General features: G+C 37.9%; 1 protein-coding gene and 1 long non-coding RNA gene across 3 annotated transcripts in view; one reads left to right on the top strand and one right to left on the bottom strand.

The window, feature by feature from the left end:
* LOC127453942 (protein capicua homolog) overlaps positions 1–18,421 on the bottom strand; it is a 49,546-nt gene extending 31,125 nt beyond the window's left edge. The window contains exons 1-3 of one of the 2 annotated variants that reach the window (XM_051720764.1): positions 18,196–18,421; positions 13,108–13,144; positions 6,500–10,354 (exon numbers count right to left, since the gene is read on the bottom strand). In XM_051720764.1, coding sequence (XP_051576724.1) covers positions 6,500–10,238 — 3,739 coding nt within the window. In that variant the 5' untranslated portion in view covers positions 10,239–10,354; positions 13,108–13,144; positions 18,196–18,421. The remainder of the gene's footprint in view (positions 1–6,499; positions 10,355–13,107; positions 13,145–18,195) is intronic. The other variant, XM_051720763.1, reaches the window with a different exon arrangement.
* A 740-nt stretch (positions 18,422–19,161) lies between these two features.
* Positions 19,162–20,983, top strand: LOC127453976 (uncharacterized). The gene is made up of 3 exons (XR_007899478.1): positions 19,162–19,359; positions 19,496–19,682; positions 19,842–20,983. It is a non-coding gene; the product is annotated as an uncharacterized LOC127453976 (long non-coding RNA).
* Positions 20,984–21,184: the final 201 nt, after the last annotated feature.

Below are 21,184 nucleotides of genomic sequence, written 5' to 3'. Positions count from 1 at the left end.
ACAGAGAGAGAGAGAGAGAGATACATGACTGTAGTAACACTTGCCACACAAACACAGTGGCCAACAAATCCACATAATATTTTCATCTTAGTAATACCTTCCGCTGTACACTTGTCTGAAGATTAGCCTACACATTACAAATGGCAGTACTAAACAAACAGACACTTAAGAGTGGATGAAAATAAACCAGTCACTGTGGAATGTTTGAGAAAAAAAGAGGGAAAATGGGTGGGAAGGAAAAACCTTGCAAGTCAGGCAAATAAAAATAGAACAGGAGTCATTCTATGAAGAGGAGGGGTGGAGGGAGTTGTGAAAACGGCCTCGCTCACTTTATGTGGGAAGATGGTAATAAAAAGATAGAGAAAGAAAGAGACAAGAATCTCCAAAAAGATTGAGAAAGAAAAACAGATTCTATGAGCACACGCATTTACCCACCCTCAAATGATGTACTGAAATACACACAAATCAAACTGAGGTAAAAATGTGTCAATAGACAAGTTTCCTCTATATAACACAATGTCATGGCAAAGGGAGGGGCTAATCTCTCTCTCAGCCATTGAGCTTGCGCTGAGCTCCTGGCATCAGCCAATCAGGTCACACTGAATACCTTCAGCTCAGACTATGAGTATATTAACAATTTCTTAACTATTTCTTGGCTGATTCATTTAAAATGACTTAAAGCAAAATATAACCGTATGCACCACCTTCAACTTTAGTAATAAGACAATCAGGATATAGCTTAATCTAACCAAATAAAGAGCTTTCAGAAGCATTATTAAAATATTGTACAAGTTATTCCGCTGTGAGTGTCAGTTTTGTCATGTAGAAATGGGTTAAGCCGGATATGATTAAGGGTTAACACTGTGAGCCCCATCCTCCAAAAAAAAAAAATTTCTCATCCTGTCCAATGTTTTTTCACGTAAATTAAAACACAACCTCAAAAAGCCCACTTCCTGTTGCCATGGCAACAACGTTACTGGGTACTGTTACTCATACCACTATGGTGACTACTGACCAGGGTACCATCTCCACACACACACAAACACACACCTGCCCTTTTGTAAGATATTTATATCACTGCTGCCATCTGCCAGCACCATGATTTTAGTTGCTTTCCAAAGGACATATGGAGGAGAAGAGCAATGAAGTATGGCAGCTTACCAACAATCCATCAAGTCTACAGCCCTTTCTAGCTCTATTTATTCACCTCCATTCACCAATAGCATTTATGCCACTGCTAGACAGAATCTGGTGAATTTGGTGCAGGTACATGACATGCACCACAAATAAATAAATACAAAATTTAGAAATGCTCTCCTGTGCTTGTAATGGCACTCTCTTTTCACATGAGGGCAGCTCTATCCTATGGAAAACCTAAAGTCGACTACAAAGCTTTGCCAGACACAGACTTGAGAGGGAGAGAGATTAACACTGGAGATGGGGGCTCTTATGTGAATGCTTGTGCAGGTGTCATATGAGAATACATCTTCAGATCCTGTGATCTCCGCTGAGATTTAACATTGAAATCAAGCATTTAATGAACACTAAAATGAACCTAAAAATGTAAAAGAAAAGAAAAATGGGACACAAATATAAAAATGAGAAAAGTATATCATAACATGCTGTCTATTTGTGCTATCTTTTAAATGTGTTTGTGTTCTCATGGCGAAATCCCTCTAATGGCTGGCATCCCTGCGAAAACTCTATGATAAGAGAGAGAACAGAGAGACTTCTGCACTGCACCAGAGAGCGAGAGAAAGACCGAGAGAGAGAAATAAATGTGAGGGGAAAAAAGTAGAAAAGGCTGACACAAATAAGAAGGTGAAAGGGAAAATTATAGAGTTAAAATAACATCAAGGGTGAAAGGAGAGACATGATTCTTGCATAGTCACACAACAGTTTGCGACTCAAAACTCTGCACATAAGTACAAGGAAGATATCATGTCCTATGCTCTTTCAAGGCAGAGACCTACCATAAACACTGCATCAAATATAACAAGTCAACTTATAATTTACTGTACATGATAATAAGAAAATAAAAAAGCAAACACAGAATTTTCGTTGCCTTGGTAAATGATAGTTGAACATTAAATTCCAGTGTTTAATGATTAGTGCATCAATACAATATAGATAATATAGATGATAATTTCTCTCTCTAAAATATAGGCATTATTTATATTATATTCACACTTTAACTTGGAGCACATTCCATTTTAACTTGGAGCACATTCCATTTAACTTGGAGCACATTTCATTTTACCTTGAGAACACAGTACAATATATTGGAATATTTCTTCTTTCCTAAGTTTCATTGGTTTATTTTTTATTTTATTTATTTATTTATTCAAAAGTATTTTCAACTTAACATTATAATCACTCTTCTATTCAAACATGTGCCTTATATATAATTATTACTCTCAGGATCATCTTGGTTTTCATTTTCATCCATTTCACAATTAAAGAATTTAATCTGGTTTACTTGTGTTTTTTCTTGTGCCATGACAACTGGTTCACAAATCAGCATAAAAACTCCCTGCAAGCCCTCATAACCAATTAGTCAAAATGTATTTTAGGTGTCCATTATGCTAATGTACTTTACAATATGTGAGTACAATAACATACAGCTATGCTGCACAAAAATATGTAAATAAAGGCACAAATCCAGACTACAAAAACTTTCTTGGCAATTTCGTTTTTTTTTCTTTTTTTTTTTTTCTGCAGGTTTACAATTTTGTTTTTGACTCTGTGTGTCTGCCTCTCTTTGTTATTGTCCATTTCTGCTTTCTCATGAGCTTGCGAGTCAAGGCAGGCCCACGAGTTTAGGCCTACATTTTTTACAAAGGCCTTCTTGTCATTTCTAACATGCACACACACACTCCCTCTCCCTCTATCACACAGAATATTAGGGCTGTAACTAAGGATTATTTTGATAAAAATATTAATCTAATTTTTATTAGAACGATTATTCGACCATTCGTTGCAATGATCAATCATTAGCTATTAACTGATTATTCAGCTTGTGCCCGACTTAAAAGGTTGTATTAAACATGCTTACTAACATAAAAGAGGACAAAATCATCTTTTAATAATACCTCTAAATGAGATTCACTGAATTAAAGGGGAAAAATACTTTTTTATTAAGTTTAATTCAGTAAAGAAATTCACTGCCAAAAAATCCTATTGTTACAATTTTTTTTTTTTTTGTCTTGTTTTCCAATTAAAATGGTCTAAAATTCTTAAAACAAGATACATTTGAGAAGAAACATATAAGATATTTAGACTTGCTTTAAAGAATGTATCTTAAATATAAGTGAATTTTGTATAAGTGTATTTTTTCACTTGGTTATACTTCTGCGAGTGCAGTAAAGACAAAATATACTAATATTCAAGATCTATTCTCTAAAAGCAAGTCTAAATATCTTATATGCTGCTTTTCTGGTGAATACATCTTTTTAAAGGATTTTTAGATATTTTAAAATAATTGTATTTGTAATATTATATTTAACATTAATTTAGATATTAATATTGGAAAACAAGCCAAAACAAAAACTAATCCAAAACGTATTTTGTTGCAGTGTATAATGGGTCGAAGTCTACCCTCTCTCACCTTACTGTTCACTTCAATCCATCTTTAACTCACAAAAAAACAAACTCTCTTTTATTAATAAAGCTGCGAATTGCCAGTTTTTCTTCACAGTAAGAAACACACAGTGACATATATTATGATTCAATAAGTCGCGAGCCATCATGTTATAATCTAGCTGCAGCAAGCGCGCATGCTCTAGGGATGAGCATCCCCGTGACAGAGTGTGCATCAGCCAGCTGCAGTTTCAATCTCTCCCCCTTAGATTGGGACATTCGTGCAACTCATAGAAGAGGCGCTGACCGCACAGAGAAATGCCAGTTTCGAAGTTTGTAGTTATTTACATGACCTGCTTCCTGCTTAAAGACTATTATTTGAACTTTCTTAAAGCTATAACACATTAAATATAACTTCATTAAAGATGTAACACCGGGGTGTTTCTTTTAAAGACGTTCGACATGCAAGTTTTGATTCAGCGGAGCAGCAGCTCCACTTATTCCACAACGAGAGTGCTTCTGTATTTACTTATTTGATATTTTGGTATAATTCCCTCATAATTTGCGATCTACATCACCTAAAGCTCTTTGGAAAGTTTAACGTTTATCTGGACTATGAGCTGTGTAATTCTTCCTCTCCTCAGTCAGGCGCAAACTGCAGTGCTGCTCTCGCATGTCATCATTAGAGTTTAATGTGATCTCATGTTACGCTACATGAGATCAAACAACTATTCGACAATGAATATTTTTGTTGACAATTTTTTATTGTTCGTTTCAGCCCTACAATATATACACTCTTGATCACAGATAATAACATATCAAAACACACAATTGAATATATTCATAAATACTCAATGAATAGACACAAAAATCGCACTAGCATACAAGCCACACAACTACTGCCCAATATGTCTAGATGATGTCAACACAAAAACTTAGAACAAGCAAGATACAACCCTCATAAAATGTCTTCTATACATCTATACACTTACAAACACATAAATATTCATACATAAAAATAAAAACATACCTAAAATAATTGTGCCTTTAAACACACACAAACTGACGCACAAAGAGTATGGGTCCTGTATGGGAAGTAACACAAATTTAGAAGGCTGTGTGTGCTCAATTAACATTCTCTCGTTCCTTGTAAACAACACATAAGACAGACAAAACTCAATAATCATAAATAATTCATAAAACCTTCAATTCACTCTTCTGTCACTGTGCCTCACTTTCCTCAAATTTAACATGCTATGAACATGTTTGAATGTACTAAAAACAGCACTGCAAGCGCAACAACCAGCAAGTATAATTGAACCGAAAATTATAGCAGCTGATAATAACAACCACTTTGCAAAAACTGAGACCTAACAGAATAGCTTTAGCTGGTTTTAATGCCAAAGCATTTATTCCAGAAGGAAAATGGATGCCATAGTTCTGAGCTGAATTATAAGATTCTATCATTTGCAATATTAGTAAAGAAATACAGCCTCTTGCAATAGATTTCAGACCCTTAACCAAAAATCTAATTTTGAAAATATTTAATTCTACGTGATATTTTTATTCTCAAGCACTGAAACTAAAAATAGCTATATTGATAGAATAGAAAAGTATTTGATAGTAATAAAATATATTCTTCACAGAAATAGAAAAAAAAGGATGCTTGAATAAAACATTTGGTCTTTGTGATGTGAGGACCTACACTGAAATAAATGTTAACCTAAACATGTGCTTTGTATGGTAACATCTAAATTAATTGGTTTTATTCAAGGCAAAAATATTATTTAACATCACTGACTCAAGCTAAATACATAAAGTTACATCAAACTAATTTTAAGGGTTTCGTTCGAAATAGCTCCTTAAAGTGACAATTGCAGGTTACCACCTTTGACCTCGCTCTGACCCCAGCTTAGCTGTGATATGCAAAAAAAAGAATTTCATTGTATATGTGCAAATGTATAATGTGTGACAAAATAAAGGCTTCATCTTTACAGCGTCTTGGTCTCTATCTGTAAATTATTAAAATAACTACTATATTTTTCTGGATAAACCACCATAGAGATCACTATGAAATGTGTGAATCTGAAGGGCAGCAGTGAAAATAAATACTAAAGAGCATTTCAATGTTAGAACTAAAGTAAAATAAATGCATAAATTAGAGAAAGGGTAAAAACAGTGTAAAAGTGACTGGATGTCCCAGTGGGTACTGTGGGTTAAATTCTCAGAAATGTAACCCACAGAAATTTTCAGAAAGTTAAATCAAACTATCCAGACACTGCCTAGGCTGTCCCTAAAAAGGAGACTTGTGAGAGAAGCCACAGGGAGGCCAACAATCACTTCTAAACAAGCAATAGAATTCAGAAGCTGTAAACTGGTCGACCATATCAAGATCTCTGCATAGCACTGACCTGCATGTAAGGGTTACACAGCAGAAACATTTTAACCACATCTCGGGAAAAAACACCTCACAGGGAAAAGATTTTGTGGTCAGATGAGACCAAGTTAGAGACTTAAGCCAGAATTCAACAGACATGTGACACAAATCTATGGCCCAGACCTCAAAACTTTATTAGCCTTGTTGATGATTTGTACTCACTATTGCTCATCCTTTAACAAAGTCTCATTAATATACATTTAATAATCCAAGTATGATATTTATCTTAGTCTTCAAAACACATTTTCTAAATGACATGTAATATGTGTTGAGATTTTGTGGTGAATGGACAAAAAAATTAGAAAATATAAATGTATCCTTGCTCTCTCTGAAATGTCTCTATTTGTCTCCAAATTATATTGAATTTGAACATTTTTTTTGTTTGCATTAAATGTATATATATATATATATATATATATATATATATATATATATATATATATATATATATATATATATTTTTTTATTTTTATTTTTTCTTACCAGTTCCAGGTCGTCCCATGATGATGTCTTTGCATGGGACAGGATGCAGGGTCTCTGTGGGAAGTATGAGCGGCAACAGGGCAGTGGGAGCAGGATGACAAGGGACAGGCTGCTGCAGTGTTACCGGACCACTCTTATCCTGTCCCCCTTCACCACCTGCTCCAATAAGACCAGGCCCTGAAGCAGGGCTAGGCACTGATATGCAAGCCAAGGTAGCGTTGGATTGCATGGGTAGACCTGCAGGGTTTGGAATGGAAGAGGTAGTAGACACTAGAACAAGAGTTGGGGTGGGGTTCTGCAGTAAGACAGATCCATTGGTGGAAGCAGCGTTAATTGGCACTGGAACCTGTAGTCCTGTCTCTGACTGTACACAAGTTTGACGGTTTTCTGTGGAACTGGTCCTGTCCACCTCTGCAATTCTAGCCAGTGGTAGTTCTGTAAAATTTATTAGAGGAACCTCAGGATTTCTCACTATTACTGGAGAGTCTCTCAAAGGCTGCTGGTAGACTGCACATTGTGAACTTGACTCGAAGCAAAGGGGAGAAGCGGATGGGGAAGAGGCAGTGGATGAAGACAGTCTTTGGGTGTGTGTGGCCATGGTAGTCTGAGGAGAAATAATGCAGACGGATGTTACAAGAGAAGGGTCACGACTGCTTTGATCCTGATCAGGTTTGGCATATTCCTGTGAAAGTGGAGTTGGGGGAGGTAGGGCATCCGTCCTGCGTTTGCCCGGGCTCATAGGTACAGTGAAGGTTAAACTGGTGTGGAAGGATGGCAAAATACCAGACAAGTGTCTGTCCTTCTCCCTGTCTGTGCCTCCTGTTACATGTTTTGGGGCACCACTGTTGGTACCACTAGGATGTCTGTGTCGGCGAGGAGGAAGGACTGGAGAGGCAGTGATAGGGCTGAAGTTGGCTGGTCGAAAGCCAAAAAGTGGCGAAGGAGATGGAGAAGGTGTAGGTGAGAATGGAGACTGATTTGAGATTGGTGAGAATGAGGGTGTTACAGACCTTGAGCTGCCCAGGGATACCAGCATATTTGCAGCCTCGCATTCTTCAACGTCAAAGCGAGAGAAATCTTGAGGAAGCAGTGATGGCAAGCTAAGGCGTGGTCGAGAGTCAGTACCTCGGCTGCTTGTCTCACTACTGTCCCGAGAAGTCTCATCCCAATCAAATTCACTACTAGCATGACCCCGTAGATCTGAAGGGGTCACGGTTCCCGAGCTGCTCCCTCCACCTCCTCCACTCCCTCTCTCTCCCAGTGCTCCCTCCATTTCTTTGGTACGCATGGAGAGGTGGCGGGAACAGTAGCCACGACGCTGTGACTCTTTCATGCAGCCTTCCCGTGAGCACAAGCGCCGCCACTGCTTTCCATTGAACTTCTTTCGGATTCCATTAGGTGTACAAACCACATCACCTTTCTTGTATTTCTGTTGAGCAGCTGACAAAGGTGTTCTTGTTCGTGAGGAAGAAGCAGAAGAAGAGGCAGAACTCCCTGGAATTGGGGTGGAGGCCTGTGAAAGTGTAGGTGTTTTTTCCAGAGGTGTCAGAGAACCTCTAGAGCTAGGGGAAGGAGGCACAGAGGGTGGCATTGGGTGAGAGATCCCTCCATTAGACCCTAAAATTCCAGGTGAAGGGGTTGGCAGGGGACTTCCTAAAGATGTCCCAGAGATGCCTCGCACCACTGTAATAGGACTTGGATACTCAGGAGGTTTGGAAAGAATTTGTCTGTGCTGGTTAGGCCCACCTGCTTTTAGTCCCCCTGAGACTAAGGTTGCTCCGACATCTCTGAGTGGTGCCATGTTGAGCCGTAAAACCTCCATGTCTACCTCTGGGGTCTGCAATTGCTTTCGCTCATGCTCTCTTTCTCTAACTCTTTCCCTATTCACAGTTCCATCAACCTCTCTCCTAGCTGCTAAACTTAACATATTGTTTGCTACCATCACAACTGCTGGTGAAGTGGAAGATGATGGATGTGTGCTTCTATAGTGAAGAGTTGGAAATCTACAGTTCTCCCTGGAAGTATCTGCAGCTTCCAAATCCATTCCCTCACTTAACTGACATAGTTCTCTATCCACTTCCATCTCCTCCCTGTGCTCTCTCTCCTCTTGTTCTTTCTCTCTCATAACCCCATCCCATGGTGGAACAAGGAGGCGCAAGTTTTGGCGGTCAACCCATACAGTCTGAGTACTTGATGTCTCTTGTGCCTCCTCATTGCTGCCCCTCTCCTTCTCTTGCTCCAGCTCCTCCTGCAAAAGCACCATGTAGGGGCATGCAACAGCTGAATGGGAGTCCACCTGAGCCACCACACCTTCTCTGTACCACTCTTTACCTTTATCTTCTCCATAAGGCACACAAACACGCGTACCAACCTCCACACTTTCATTGCCTGGGGGTGGGGAGTCTAAAATGAGGTCAATGGGTTGGTGTGGGCGACTTACTAACATATTAAATGGATATGAGAGCAGCGTCCTCTCCCCATTTATCTGCAACTCTACATTCAGCTGCTCTCTACTGGACCCACGCACCACACCCAAAATAAATACACATTCCCTGATTAGCTTCTTGCCTTCAATTACATTAGTTCTTGGTCTTCTACGTGCTAGCACCCTTTGGTTTTTCAGTCCTTTAGCAAGTGCTTCTGCTATTGCTGCAGAGCCTCCCTGTTCAATTTGTGTGTGATTATGGGACAGGAGGGCAGGCAGGGTTGAATTGTTGGACAGCAGTTTTCTTGACACCCTTACATGGTTTCCCGAATTTAACTGCACACCAGAAGGCTCAAGCACCTCCAGATCCACTGAGTGTTCACTGGCTGTGTCTGTGGATGATGAGCGCACAGAATTTGGGGCTTTCTCCCCATATCCATCTTCTTCCACTGTTTTCACCACCTTTTCTCTTTCACGGGATTCCTCGCTTTTCAACATATCACCCAAAGTTCCATCTCCTTTTGGAGATTCTGTGCTTGCTATTTTGCCCATTTCTTTACTACTATTCCCACCAATATCCAGATCAGAACTATCTGCTTTAACCAAATCATTTCTGAGCACAGGAGTGCTGTTCTGAGAAATGGAGTTGTGTGGAGAAATTAGATGGTTGCTATAAAGAGTGAGTGGGGCTACAGGGGTTGAACTGATGGGAGAGGTACTGGAAACTTGATGTTCATACATGTATTTCTTCTTGGGCACCCTGGCTTTAAAAGTGGCTGTCTTTCGACTGGAGGGTGTGGTGGAAGTATGGTTTCCACTGAAAGAGTTGTTTTTATTTAAACTGTTGGCTGTAGTAATAGTGTTTTGTGTATTGCTAGCAGTGCTGTTTGCATTTTGGTTGCTACCTTTACTGTTTGTGCTAGTGATGTTTTGTGTGTTTGTGATACAAATGTCTGTGCTATTACTATGTGAATTTTCATGTGCATTGCTCTTGAATAAGTCTGTATTCTCTGTTAAATTGGTTGTGTTAATGTTCCTGGGGCTTTTTGTCTTGTTCACTATGTTCACCTCAGATTTTGATGTTTCCACTGTCCTTTCTCTTATATGCTCTCTTAGCCCCTCCCTGTTTGGGATGTTGCTGCTCTTGATTTGCTTGTCCTGAGAGCTGTCTGCTTTGGATAAAGTATGTTTCTGGGGTGAAGGTACAGGGGGTGTTGTTCGTGAATTTCCATCAAGCTTGCCCCCTCGTTTTCTCGCTCCTTTTGCTCTTGTGGATAAAGGAGTGCGTCCTCTCTGTTTCTTTGGTGGCCTCATCTTCTTTTATTTTTGCAACTTTAAAATTTTCCTTTTCCCCTTTTTGTCTTCTTTCTTGTCTCTCATTTAATGTGCACTTTTGAGATTGTTTTGGTACTGCTTCCCTTCACAACAACCTGTAACAAAAGGAAAAGAATCAGTGAGAGACATACCGTATATTGAGATATAGACACATTTCCAGCTGCTATCAGGATGCAGTGATTTTAGATTGATGATTAGATAATATCAATATTATCTAAACAAAATGTAAAGAAATTTAAAAAGGCTACTTAAAAGAAAGCAAACCTTAAGCATGCTACAGTGTAAAAACATTCAACCCACTAAAATAAAAACATTATGTTTAATTGCTGCCTTACTGTGAATTTTAAATTAAAATCAAAGTGGTGCCAAAGCCACAATCTGCAGTGACATGTTCATTGCACTTTTTTGACTGAAAACAGTGATAGTACTCATTATGTTTAATACTAAGTGGGAAGTGGTTAATTGTTTTTTTTTTTTTTTTTTTTTTGCCATTTTGTTCTTCCGGTTTAATAAGTTGAAGCAATGCCACAAAATCTGAGATATACTGTATGCATAACATGATTAGTTAGAGAGTATGTGTGTACATACATTTCTCCACATTATTCATGAGAAGGAATGCTTCCATCAAATCAGTGAGCTGCCTTACACCCTGTCCTAACCAGACGTGATGCAATGCCACAACACGCGATAAAAGGTATCTTTTCCCTTTTAATCAAAGTTATTGTCCTAACCACCCACGACATGCAATGAGCAACAGGGCATTCAACAAATGGGTCTAAAATCCATCTCATAACAGTATATTAAAGCCAGCATCTCACAAGTCAGTTCAGAACAACTTGATTTTGGCCAAGGGTGTCACACACCTACCAAATGTTCTGCTTGTGGTCTCACTCTCTTCAGTCAGAGCTCTGTCTCACACACACACACACACACACACACACACACACACACACACACACACAATCAATTAAGAATGAAGGAGACATACCGGCTGGTTCCCTCTGACTTTCTCTCCACTTCCCTGTCACAAGGAGATCAGCAAAATAACACGGTACACGTGAACATAAACAATGGTAACAGACTGAATTTGGATGCGATTCATAAAGTAACTTTGCCCGGTGCATGTGTTTGATTGTGTACTTATCCCCTCGGGGCATGCTGTAGAAAGAGTATGTCAAGCTTCATGAGAGATTTGCGTGATTTCTAATTTTATTGTCATTTATTATCAATTTAGTGTATGAATACTCAGGGTTGGGAGGGTTACTTTTGAAATGTATTCCACTACAGAATACATGCTGTAAAATGTCATTTGTAACGTATTCCGTTAGATTACTCAAAGTCAGTAACGTATTCTAAATACTTTGGATTACTTCTTCAGCACTGGTAGATTTTTTCACTTGTTTTGACTATAAAAACTCTGTCAGTACTGTAAGACAAAATACACGTTAAAAATACATTCTCTGAAAAACCTAAATATCTTATGCAGTGTTGTTTCTAAAACAAGATAAATCTAATTGATCTTGTTTTAAGGAATTTTTGATATTTTTACAGGAAAACAATACAAAAATTATTATCAAGAATACGATTTTTGCCCTAATATCAAAGGTCTTACTAGAAAAAAAGAAATTATGATCTAACGTGAATTTTCTTGATAAAAAAATATGATCGTGTCTGTTAACATGTGCATGTAAAATGGCTAGAAATAGCATTTTAGCTTAGCGTAAAGCTGACAGTTTACACAAGATTTATTTCTATTTCTTCTGCTCCAAACTCACTTCAAACGTACTTCTCTGTCTGCTCGTATGAATGTTACACATCTTAAGAAAGTGTTTCACCGCTGTTCAAATGCACTTTGGATCGCATCATTTATATGTATAAATGTTTTCCATCTGAAAGGACTAAATATTAAATGAAACAAATGACAATAAAATGCAAAGTAATCTCTTGAGTAATCAAAATACTTTTTGAATGTAACTGTATTCTAATTACCAATGATTTAAATTGTAATTGTAGTGGAATACAGTTACTTATATTTTGTATATTTTAAATACGTAATCCCATTACTTGTATTCCGTTACCCCCAACCCTGTGAATACTGCGGTGTCGCGTCTTGTGAGGACAGACAGATTGCTTGTCACTGGAATTTTGTTTTGTCAGGTCTGGTTAGGACAAGGTCTTATGCATATCACATCACAGCAGAGAATTCAAAATCACTCATGGACGTAACAGCGGTTCAGGCTGGCGCAAGTTCAACAGCACTAGCGGGACAGATATGAGAAGGGATTTTTCACTTAACATAGTGGTGAGATCGAAATCACTATTGCATGAGATCGCATTAAAACAGATATTTCAAAATCACTCACGGACATGACATCAGTTCCAGCACAAGTTCAACAGGATTTATGTAACAGATTTGAGTGGGAACTTCTGCAATAAACACAATGGTGAGCTCAAAATTACTCGTCAGAATGGACTGCAGTCCATAACCGGACCGAAGCAAGTGTGTTTCTTGGCCACAGTTCTGCTACTCTAAACAATTAAGCAGCTGTTTGTTTAGGCGCACATTTTCTATCACTTCTCTGCACATTTGATCAAGGACAGGATAACACAATGGCTTGTTCAAACATAGAAGACAAAGATAAAAAACGAAAACTCAGTCATGTAAACTCTTTTTGGTATGCGAAAGTTATCAGAATTTAGACCTAGAGGGTTTATCGGCGCTCCGTCATCAAGAAAATGAATGTGTTTTCTGTATTGGACCCACTTACTTTCATTCTATGTGCCTTACTGAATGTTTTTTAATGGAATAGTTCACCCAAAAATAATAATTCTCTCATCTTTTACTCACCCTTATGCCTACTCAAACTCTTATGACTTTCTTTCTTCTGCGGAAAAAAAGCAAAGATATTTTAATGGAGATAACATGTCTGTTTGTCCATACAATGCACATGAATGGCGACTAAACTTTCAAGCTCCAAAAAGGACATAAAGGCCACACCTACCTCTCATGCTGCAATACACAAACACATGTGTGAAATCAGACTAAGCGTTCACCAAGGAAAAATAAAACACAACCATACTCACCTCTTCATTTACACATTTTTCACCAGTCCTTATTTATCAACCAGTCCTCATTCATTCTTAAACACAAACACATGTGTGAAATCACACTGCCATATCCACAATTTCTCACTCTCTTTACTATTCCACACTCCCACCAACTCACAAAAATGTGCAAACAGACCCTCCCACACAAACAAAACATGCACAGGATTTCCCAGTGAGAGATGGCTTTAAAAGGAGAATTGGGGATTTCTAAGTCATTCCAAAAGACACCCCAAGCTCTGATCCTACTGACCTTAAACAGTTTATTTGCAAAGAAGAAAGATTCATTCCACATTATCACAAAGAATTCTATAAAGACAGCAATATTATTAAGCTTCATTTACATTTTTTTCTTTACATAACATTAACAATCCTCTATCCCTGAAATTTCTGATGGTTGTGTTAAACTTCAGAGTGTGGCAACATGTTATTTTAGGAATTGTGTACGTAAAAACTGTTTCGTCAGGTAACCAAAAAGTTGTGCTTCATGTGGTTTTAAGTGAAAAAAACAAAAACAAAAAAAACCCAAAAATAAATAAATAAATAAAAAAACATTTGATTAACTTAAACTGACTACATTAGGTTACACCAACAAAAGTAACTTAAGGGTTAGGCTAGATCAAATAGACAATTACAGGTTACCACATTTCACAGCATGACAAACTATTTTAATTGTTTAGATGCACATATTGCTTAGAACCCAATGAGTCATCATGATACCAACTATCAAACAATTGCCAAAATTCATAGTAAACTCCACTATTATCGGTCATTTAGCATTATGTTATGTTATAACCATGTGAATGTGTTCTTTTTCACACCGATGTCAAAAAGAAATAGCCTAATGTGTAAATAATGGTAAAAATAATCAAGGAGCCCCACGACTAAACCACAAACTAAAGACACATACTAGTAAAAAGTCAATTTAAAATGACTGTAATTAAGCCTTTGTTATATATGATTTGTAATAGGCCTACTACATGATCAGTCTTCTCTTTACCAAAATATGCCAATTTAAACACAAAAGACTGCTTAGTAAAAAAACATTTTAAGGACAATCTAAAATTATATTACATAAACATTAGTGGCGTAGTTCTGAGATACTGTCAGTTGTGTTTTGCAATCTGTTTACATTACTTTAGCATTTTCTATTCAGTTTAGAGTCACTCAACCAAGCATAACATTCTGGAAATAATAATAATTGGAATTGATATAGGCCTAAAAATCTTTTGTTAAAATAAAATGAGGGGTACACAAAATGTATGGCAATAAATATTTTCTTTAAAGGTGAATGCATGACAAGAATATCCCCTGCAATAAAGCTGTGATAATCTTTTACACAATAAACTCAGAACATGTTGTGCCTTCCTTGTCCTTGGTCTATTATATAGCTAATAAGCAAAGCTGTTGCTTAACTGATATAGAACCAACATAATCCTAATGTTTGCCTTAAGTTAATTTGTAAATGAAATTTTTTTTTACATTATACCACATTTAGGAATTTATAAAAATCATTTTGAAACATAAAATTATTATATAATCTGCCATGAAGCTTAAACGTTTAAATGGTAATAAAATGTGTTGGTAAGTTTGCATAAATTCAGAGATCTCCGCTGCTTCTAGAAATTTCAGCTCAGGCAAATGAAAACCCCAAGGATGATGTCACACTACAAAACCTATAATCTTGGATGAACAATCCACAAAATCACTATTTTGCCAATGATTTACTGCTTTTGAACTTGATAACTGATGATAACTGACAGGAAAATACACTTGATAATTAAATTTTGCTTTTCAAATCTGCATCACTATATTAAATAAACTAGTACTATTGCAGAACTTCTCCACAAATTAGCCTATATGTAGCTTTGCAATTTATTCACTGCAGAACATTCAGCTGTCAAGAGCTGGAACAATATAAAGTTCCCTTATAAAAGTAATATATGCCATGCCTCATTTTCAAGAATAAGCATTATTGATTCAAGGTGGTATCTATCTATTAAAAGGAGGGGGGAAAATTAGACTAGCAGAGAAGTTATTAAAAAAGGTATCCAATTTTCTTAAATATATTCTTGCCTAAACAAACTAGGTATTACAAAATAATCGAATATGAGACCAAATGAATCAGTGATATGCATCTATGCCTAATTAAAAGTAAACTGTGACAGGTTAACACATTGTTAAAATAATTATATTATAAATGAGTAGTTATATAGATAAAAACAATCAGAAATTTCCCAATAATCAAGCTAAACTAAACACACACACACACACATTCAGCGGATGCGAGGTATGCTTCCAATGACGGTGACAGTTCTGACTTCTATGGTTGTGACTACAGCTGGTCAAATGAAGTCTCAGCGTTTTGGATATTAGCATGATACCTGTATTAAACGTCAGCCATATGACAGAACTCCAATCCAAGCACACACTCTGAGAGGATTGTTTTCAGCTGAAATGTCTCGGTCTTATACTGGTCTATGTGAACAGCGTCGGGCCAACAACTCAAACCTCAGTATTCATTATAACCTACTCCACTTTAAAATAACAGAAACACACACACCTGACTAAAACTGAAAAACAAGATGGTTTCAATTGTCATTGAACCACTGTCTTAATTCTAAAGGTCAGATCATTTATTTCAGTATAATGAATAGTTCCACTTTATAAGATGAGACTTTTTTCAGTTATACATTTATACATTAATAAGGTGAATCAAATGATCCAGAACATATTTCAGCTCAGCCAGATGAAAACATGATGGGATTTTGGGTTTTAAGATACTGTGATTAAGAGTGATATGGCAGAATTTTCCATTTGTTTAAGCCTATAATGTGTCTAAAATGTGCGTCACAAAGCAACGGCAGACACATACACACAAGATGACACGCACACACATGCATGCACCAGTTGTCACTACATTGGAGCAACTGCTTGTGTAGAAGACTTTACTTAAACCAAAACAACCAGAATGAACAATATGTTGCCCTCAAGGGTCAATAAAGTATCTATCTGCTGTATATAATCAGACCATTAAAACTGATGTGCAAGTGGGTAACAGAAAAGGGAGATACAGACTCACATGCAATTGTGATGCCAGTATGCCAGCCTGTCACACTACTCGTATTTAATTGAAGAATAAGTCTTACAGTGCACAGCTCCACTGCAGTGTTACGAAGCAACATAAACATGCAAAAAAACTGAAAAACAAAACAAAACAAAAAAACATGCCAACAAAAAATGTCAGCAGCTGTACACATGAAATTTTCAAGTGAACAATCTGTTCTCCAAATGTGCATTCTGGGGCATACAGGAGGGAGCAGGGCTGCAGCAGTGCAGTGGCGTGCAGCTCTGGAGCATGCATGGGTGCTATAACTTCCTTCCTCCTCAAGCCTGACCATTTCCCACTCTATTACCTGCTTTATTTGGACGTAAAGTGGGTCACCAAGGCGATGTTTCAGTCACACACATGAAACAGTAAAAACATGCAACATGGGAGAAACTCAGAAAGATGCGCGCACAACAGGGACACATGCTATGCTCATAAAAAAAAAAAAAAAAAAAAAAAAAAACAGTTTACACACTCTAAAAATCCCCTCCGAAAGAGTTCACACACTACAAAATCAGTGCCTAAAATATTTCACTGGCTGCATTGTTTACCAAGTGTGTGCAAGCCATCGAGCTATATGGATGCTGAAGCAGTACATGAACTGAGTGACGTAGAAGCAATGCTGCCCAAAACAACATCTTTCACCACCACCATCAATCAAGCATATCACTCCTTTATCTGACATGACCCAAAGGACCAAAGGTCCTCAGATGCACAAACCAACAATTTGTAAAACCGTGTAAAGTGGCACCCATGACCTGGTGAAAAATGAATTGCTGGATGCTTTTAATGCAGACACATAGAAACAGCGGAGTGCATGAAATTACAGAGCATATTTACACGCATCTCTGAAGATGGTGACAGCACTGAAGCTCTAGTGAAGGCCGTGAGGGCTGAATGATACTTTTAAAATATTGATTACAGAATTGTTTTAAAAAGCTGCTGTAAGTATTAAACTCTGTATGGGGTGAGCCGTTGCAAATAATGCACAAGAATAAAAATCGTACCGTCAGAATGCGCACGAAACCCGCCGGTGGTTGTACTAGTACTCGCAGTGCTTCGCAATGTCACGGGAGTAGTACTATGCCAAGGACTCACAACAGCCGGGTTTGTGAGACGCTGAATTAGACAAGAAAAGCTTTAAAACGTGTTCAGACACACTCACAACGACGTGCAAAGACACAACGCAAAGGTTGCTCATGTCAATAAGTTGCAAATTATTCACCTTTTCTGCGCCGTTCTAGTAGGTCACGAGAATGTGAGCTGATGACAGCGCGTGTAGTAAGCGACGGTTACGGAGTGAAGTATTAATTTGTTTGTTTTACATTAGCGCCGTAACGTGTGTACTGGTTAGTACTGTAGGTAGTGCAATCCTTCCTCGAGCTGAACTAATGCGTCCAGTGAGGGAAGCCGTGCATGAGTGCCAATCTGCTCTGTTCGAGTCACGCAGCTCATGCCATTTAGTGAAAAAAAAGTAGGAAAGGCGTAACTTATTAAGTTACTCAAAAGCTTGGTTTGAGCACTGCGTTTAAAACATTTAACAAAGTTTAACTCTGCATCCCCACCCGCTCCCTTCTTGCTCTAGGTCCTTCCTTGATATTTTGGGGAGCTGGCTCGCGCTTCATTTCTCTTTTGCATAAACACATCGGTTGAACAGCCATCTCTGTAATACAGTTTCCCACAGATATTAGAGATTGATTCGTTTGAGTAATAACAACTCACCAACAAATTACTTAGGAGGTGGTAACCGATAAATTTACGGTGCAAATTGCAGATGGGGTCTCTCGTTTCGTCTGAAGTAGCGTGTAACGTCCGTCCTTGTCTTCTGTCTGGAATTTTACTTTATATCGGTCCTCCGTTAAACACCGTTGCCCCCCTCCTAACAGCAACTCAGACAGGGATTAAAAACTATATGAATCCCTTTTCCACTACAGTTACAAAATGGTGAATGAACCACTAACAGCTGGCCCGCCGGACCAATCAGAGCGAACTGACAGATACAGTAACCTATGGATGTGACAGCACGAACTCAGAGGCGTTTCTCTGTGGCGGTTTCCACTTGATTGACAGGCACTTTTGGCCAATCGCATTGAAGCAAGATGCCAAACCGGCCCACACTCCAAAAGTTACAGTATCCAATGAGAGCGTTGGGAACCATAGGAACAGGGTGTGGGCGGGCATTAGGGAAGTGTTCAAGAAACGCTGGCCAATAACGCAATACGAGTGTTCGCTCTCTAAATAAAGGTGCGTGTTTACCACAAACTACAACGCAACACAGCTTTTTTACTTCCCCTTAGCTGCAAGCTAAACAACTCGACCATTTTCATTTCAATACTATCTGCGATATCTAGAATACATTTAGTCGCCCAATTTAGGATAAAGTTTTGAAGATAAAACAGAAAGGAAAAATGAATAAGTTTAATTGGTTCATCTCAGTGACATATCCGTTGTGGAAGTCTCTGACTAATCATTTCACTTTCACTCTACTATGCTTGTGAATATGGAAAACGTCTTTTGGCTTTCTCGCTCTAAATTTTTTCCACCCTGCCTCTCTTTTCTCTCAGCAACAGCCCCTCACCTCGTGCGCGACAGCCAATCGCTGAGCCCTATTCTGCTGTCTCTAACGTGTGTGCCGTTATGCCCCGCCCCATACGTAAAACTCTTGTAGGAGTTTGGGGATGACGTCATCAGAGCGCCATGCGATTGGCCAGAAGGGGCGCGCCGAAGAGCCAATGATCAAACTCAGCGATGAAGTCATCAAGCATGTTGCCACCATCTGGATGCTAGGGGCGTGGCCTGACGTACTCCCCTAACCCCTTGCTTGATGCGTAGTAGGACAGCATCTAGTGACTGATGAAAGCAATATAAACCACTGTTCCAAGACAGGTTGTTAAACAAATTAAATTTTTTTTACAATTTTGTTTAACTAAAAATACTTTTTTCAACTTTTTACAAATATTGTAAAAAAAATAAATAAAAATGAAATGTGTTCAGTTAAATATGGCAAGTTATATTTCAACAGAATGACGTATAGAAACGTATGACTGTTCGTTGCGAAGTTCCTCCGAGAGCCAGAGAAGCCGTAACATATCAAATCCTCTGAAGCGCCATCCTGGAATCTTGAGGCAACGCGCAGCGACAGCGACCTCTGTCGGCTTCAAGTTGAAATGCCTTCTTTTGAAGCGGAGAAGCCACATATCAACACACACGTAGGCGCTTTAACATTTTTCTATATGATTTCACTGCTGAAAAAGAAAATTGCGAATTATTTTAAAATGAAAGCACTATTTTCACTACTCAAGGTCTCACAAAATATGGTCACACAATCTAAGTGTCTGTACTCCCTCATTAGCACTTCTTCTCCTCAGAGCCCTGCCCTTTGACCTGACCCTCACTATGATGACGACCCCTTTACTTTGACTCTCCAGCGCTGTCATTCAGCTGTGATACATCCATCCCGTTATCCTACACTCCCACAGGGAACCGTATTCCCTCCTCTAGCTTCCGAAATGCAGACAACGACTGAGATGATAAAAGGGAGATGACAGACAGAGAATGTGACAAAAACAAAATATAACTGGGAGGATGAGACGAACCAGAGTCAGAAATATGATCACACGTTTCATTTGGATTAAACAAGCATGTCTATTGGGGGTTTTATTCATACAAAAAAGAAGCTTACTGATTAAAGTGAAATACTTTGCATTTGATTTTGTTTGCAAGTTATATGAGAGGATGCTGAAAGTTACCAGTATGGATGGACGTAATATTAACCCTAAAATGCATACCTAGGGACTCAAGTCTTTTTTTTTTTTTTTTTAAAGCTGTGCCTACACCTCTTTAATGTTTCTCAATTTATCTCTTATAAATAGTGTATTTTGCCAAAATTGCAAAATCAATATTTTTTATAATGGTTTAAGTACCAAAAATGTTTAGGGTCATTAGAGACCCTGGGTTTGTAATCGTGTCTTTTTTTTTTTTTTTTTTTGCACTTCCATAAATAATATTTGTATGATTATTTCATATCTATCAAGTTTATTATCACAGGATAACTATTTCTTTTTTTATTGCAAGATAAATTTTTACTATATTTGTATATTCATACAAATAAACACTATATCAGGTTGATTTTCTGTGCCACAATGGTGAATTATCTGTATCCCATATGTGTATACACATATTACACGTTATTTCTTACTCAAGGTGGCACTGTTGTTTCAGTGACTGACATTTGACATTGTTATCTGATGAAGAAAAAACATCAAAGTAAACTATAGTAAGTACAACACATGAACAGTATGATTTGACTATTGTCATCTGGGTGAACTACTGAAATGATTTATGTTGTGCATCTATTTAGACTCAATAAGTGCCTCAGAAAATACTTATGTGTAACTTATGTGTAGCTTATGTAGGTCAATATGTGTTTGACAGCCAGTTGTGTCTCATGAAAGTAATGAATCCTGTTCTAGATATGACCTGATTTGTTGCATTATCTCTTTGACATATGAAAAATAAAACCAATATATATTGTATTCTATTATTTTCTTATTGTCTTGTAAATGTTTGGAAAATTGTACACTATCTGGACATTTTGTACATCCATTTGTGACAGATATAAGTGCCGGGTCTCTAAAGACCCAAATATGTAAGTGCGTTTGGTGAAATTCCCATGCATTTAAGGGTTAAGATCATTATACAATGTCTAGTT

This window comes from Myxocyprinus asiaticus, chromosome 16, assembly GCF_019703515.2.
Source record: "Myxocyprinus asiaticus isolate MX2 ecotype Aquarium Trade chromosome 16, UBuf_Myxa_2, whole genome shotgun sequence".
Lineage (NCBI taxonomy): Eukaryota > Metazoa > Chordata > Actinopteri > Cypriniformes > Catostomidae > Myxocyprinus > Myxocyprinus asiaticus.
This window is presented reverse-complemented; position numbering and strand designations above follow the sequence as displayed.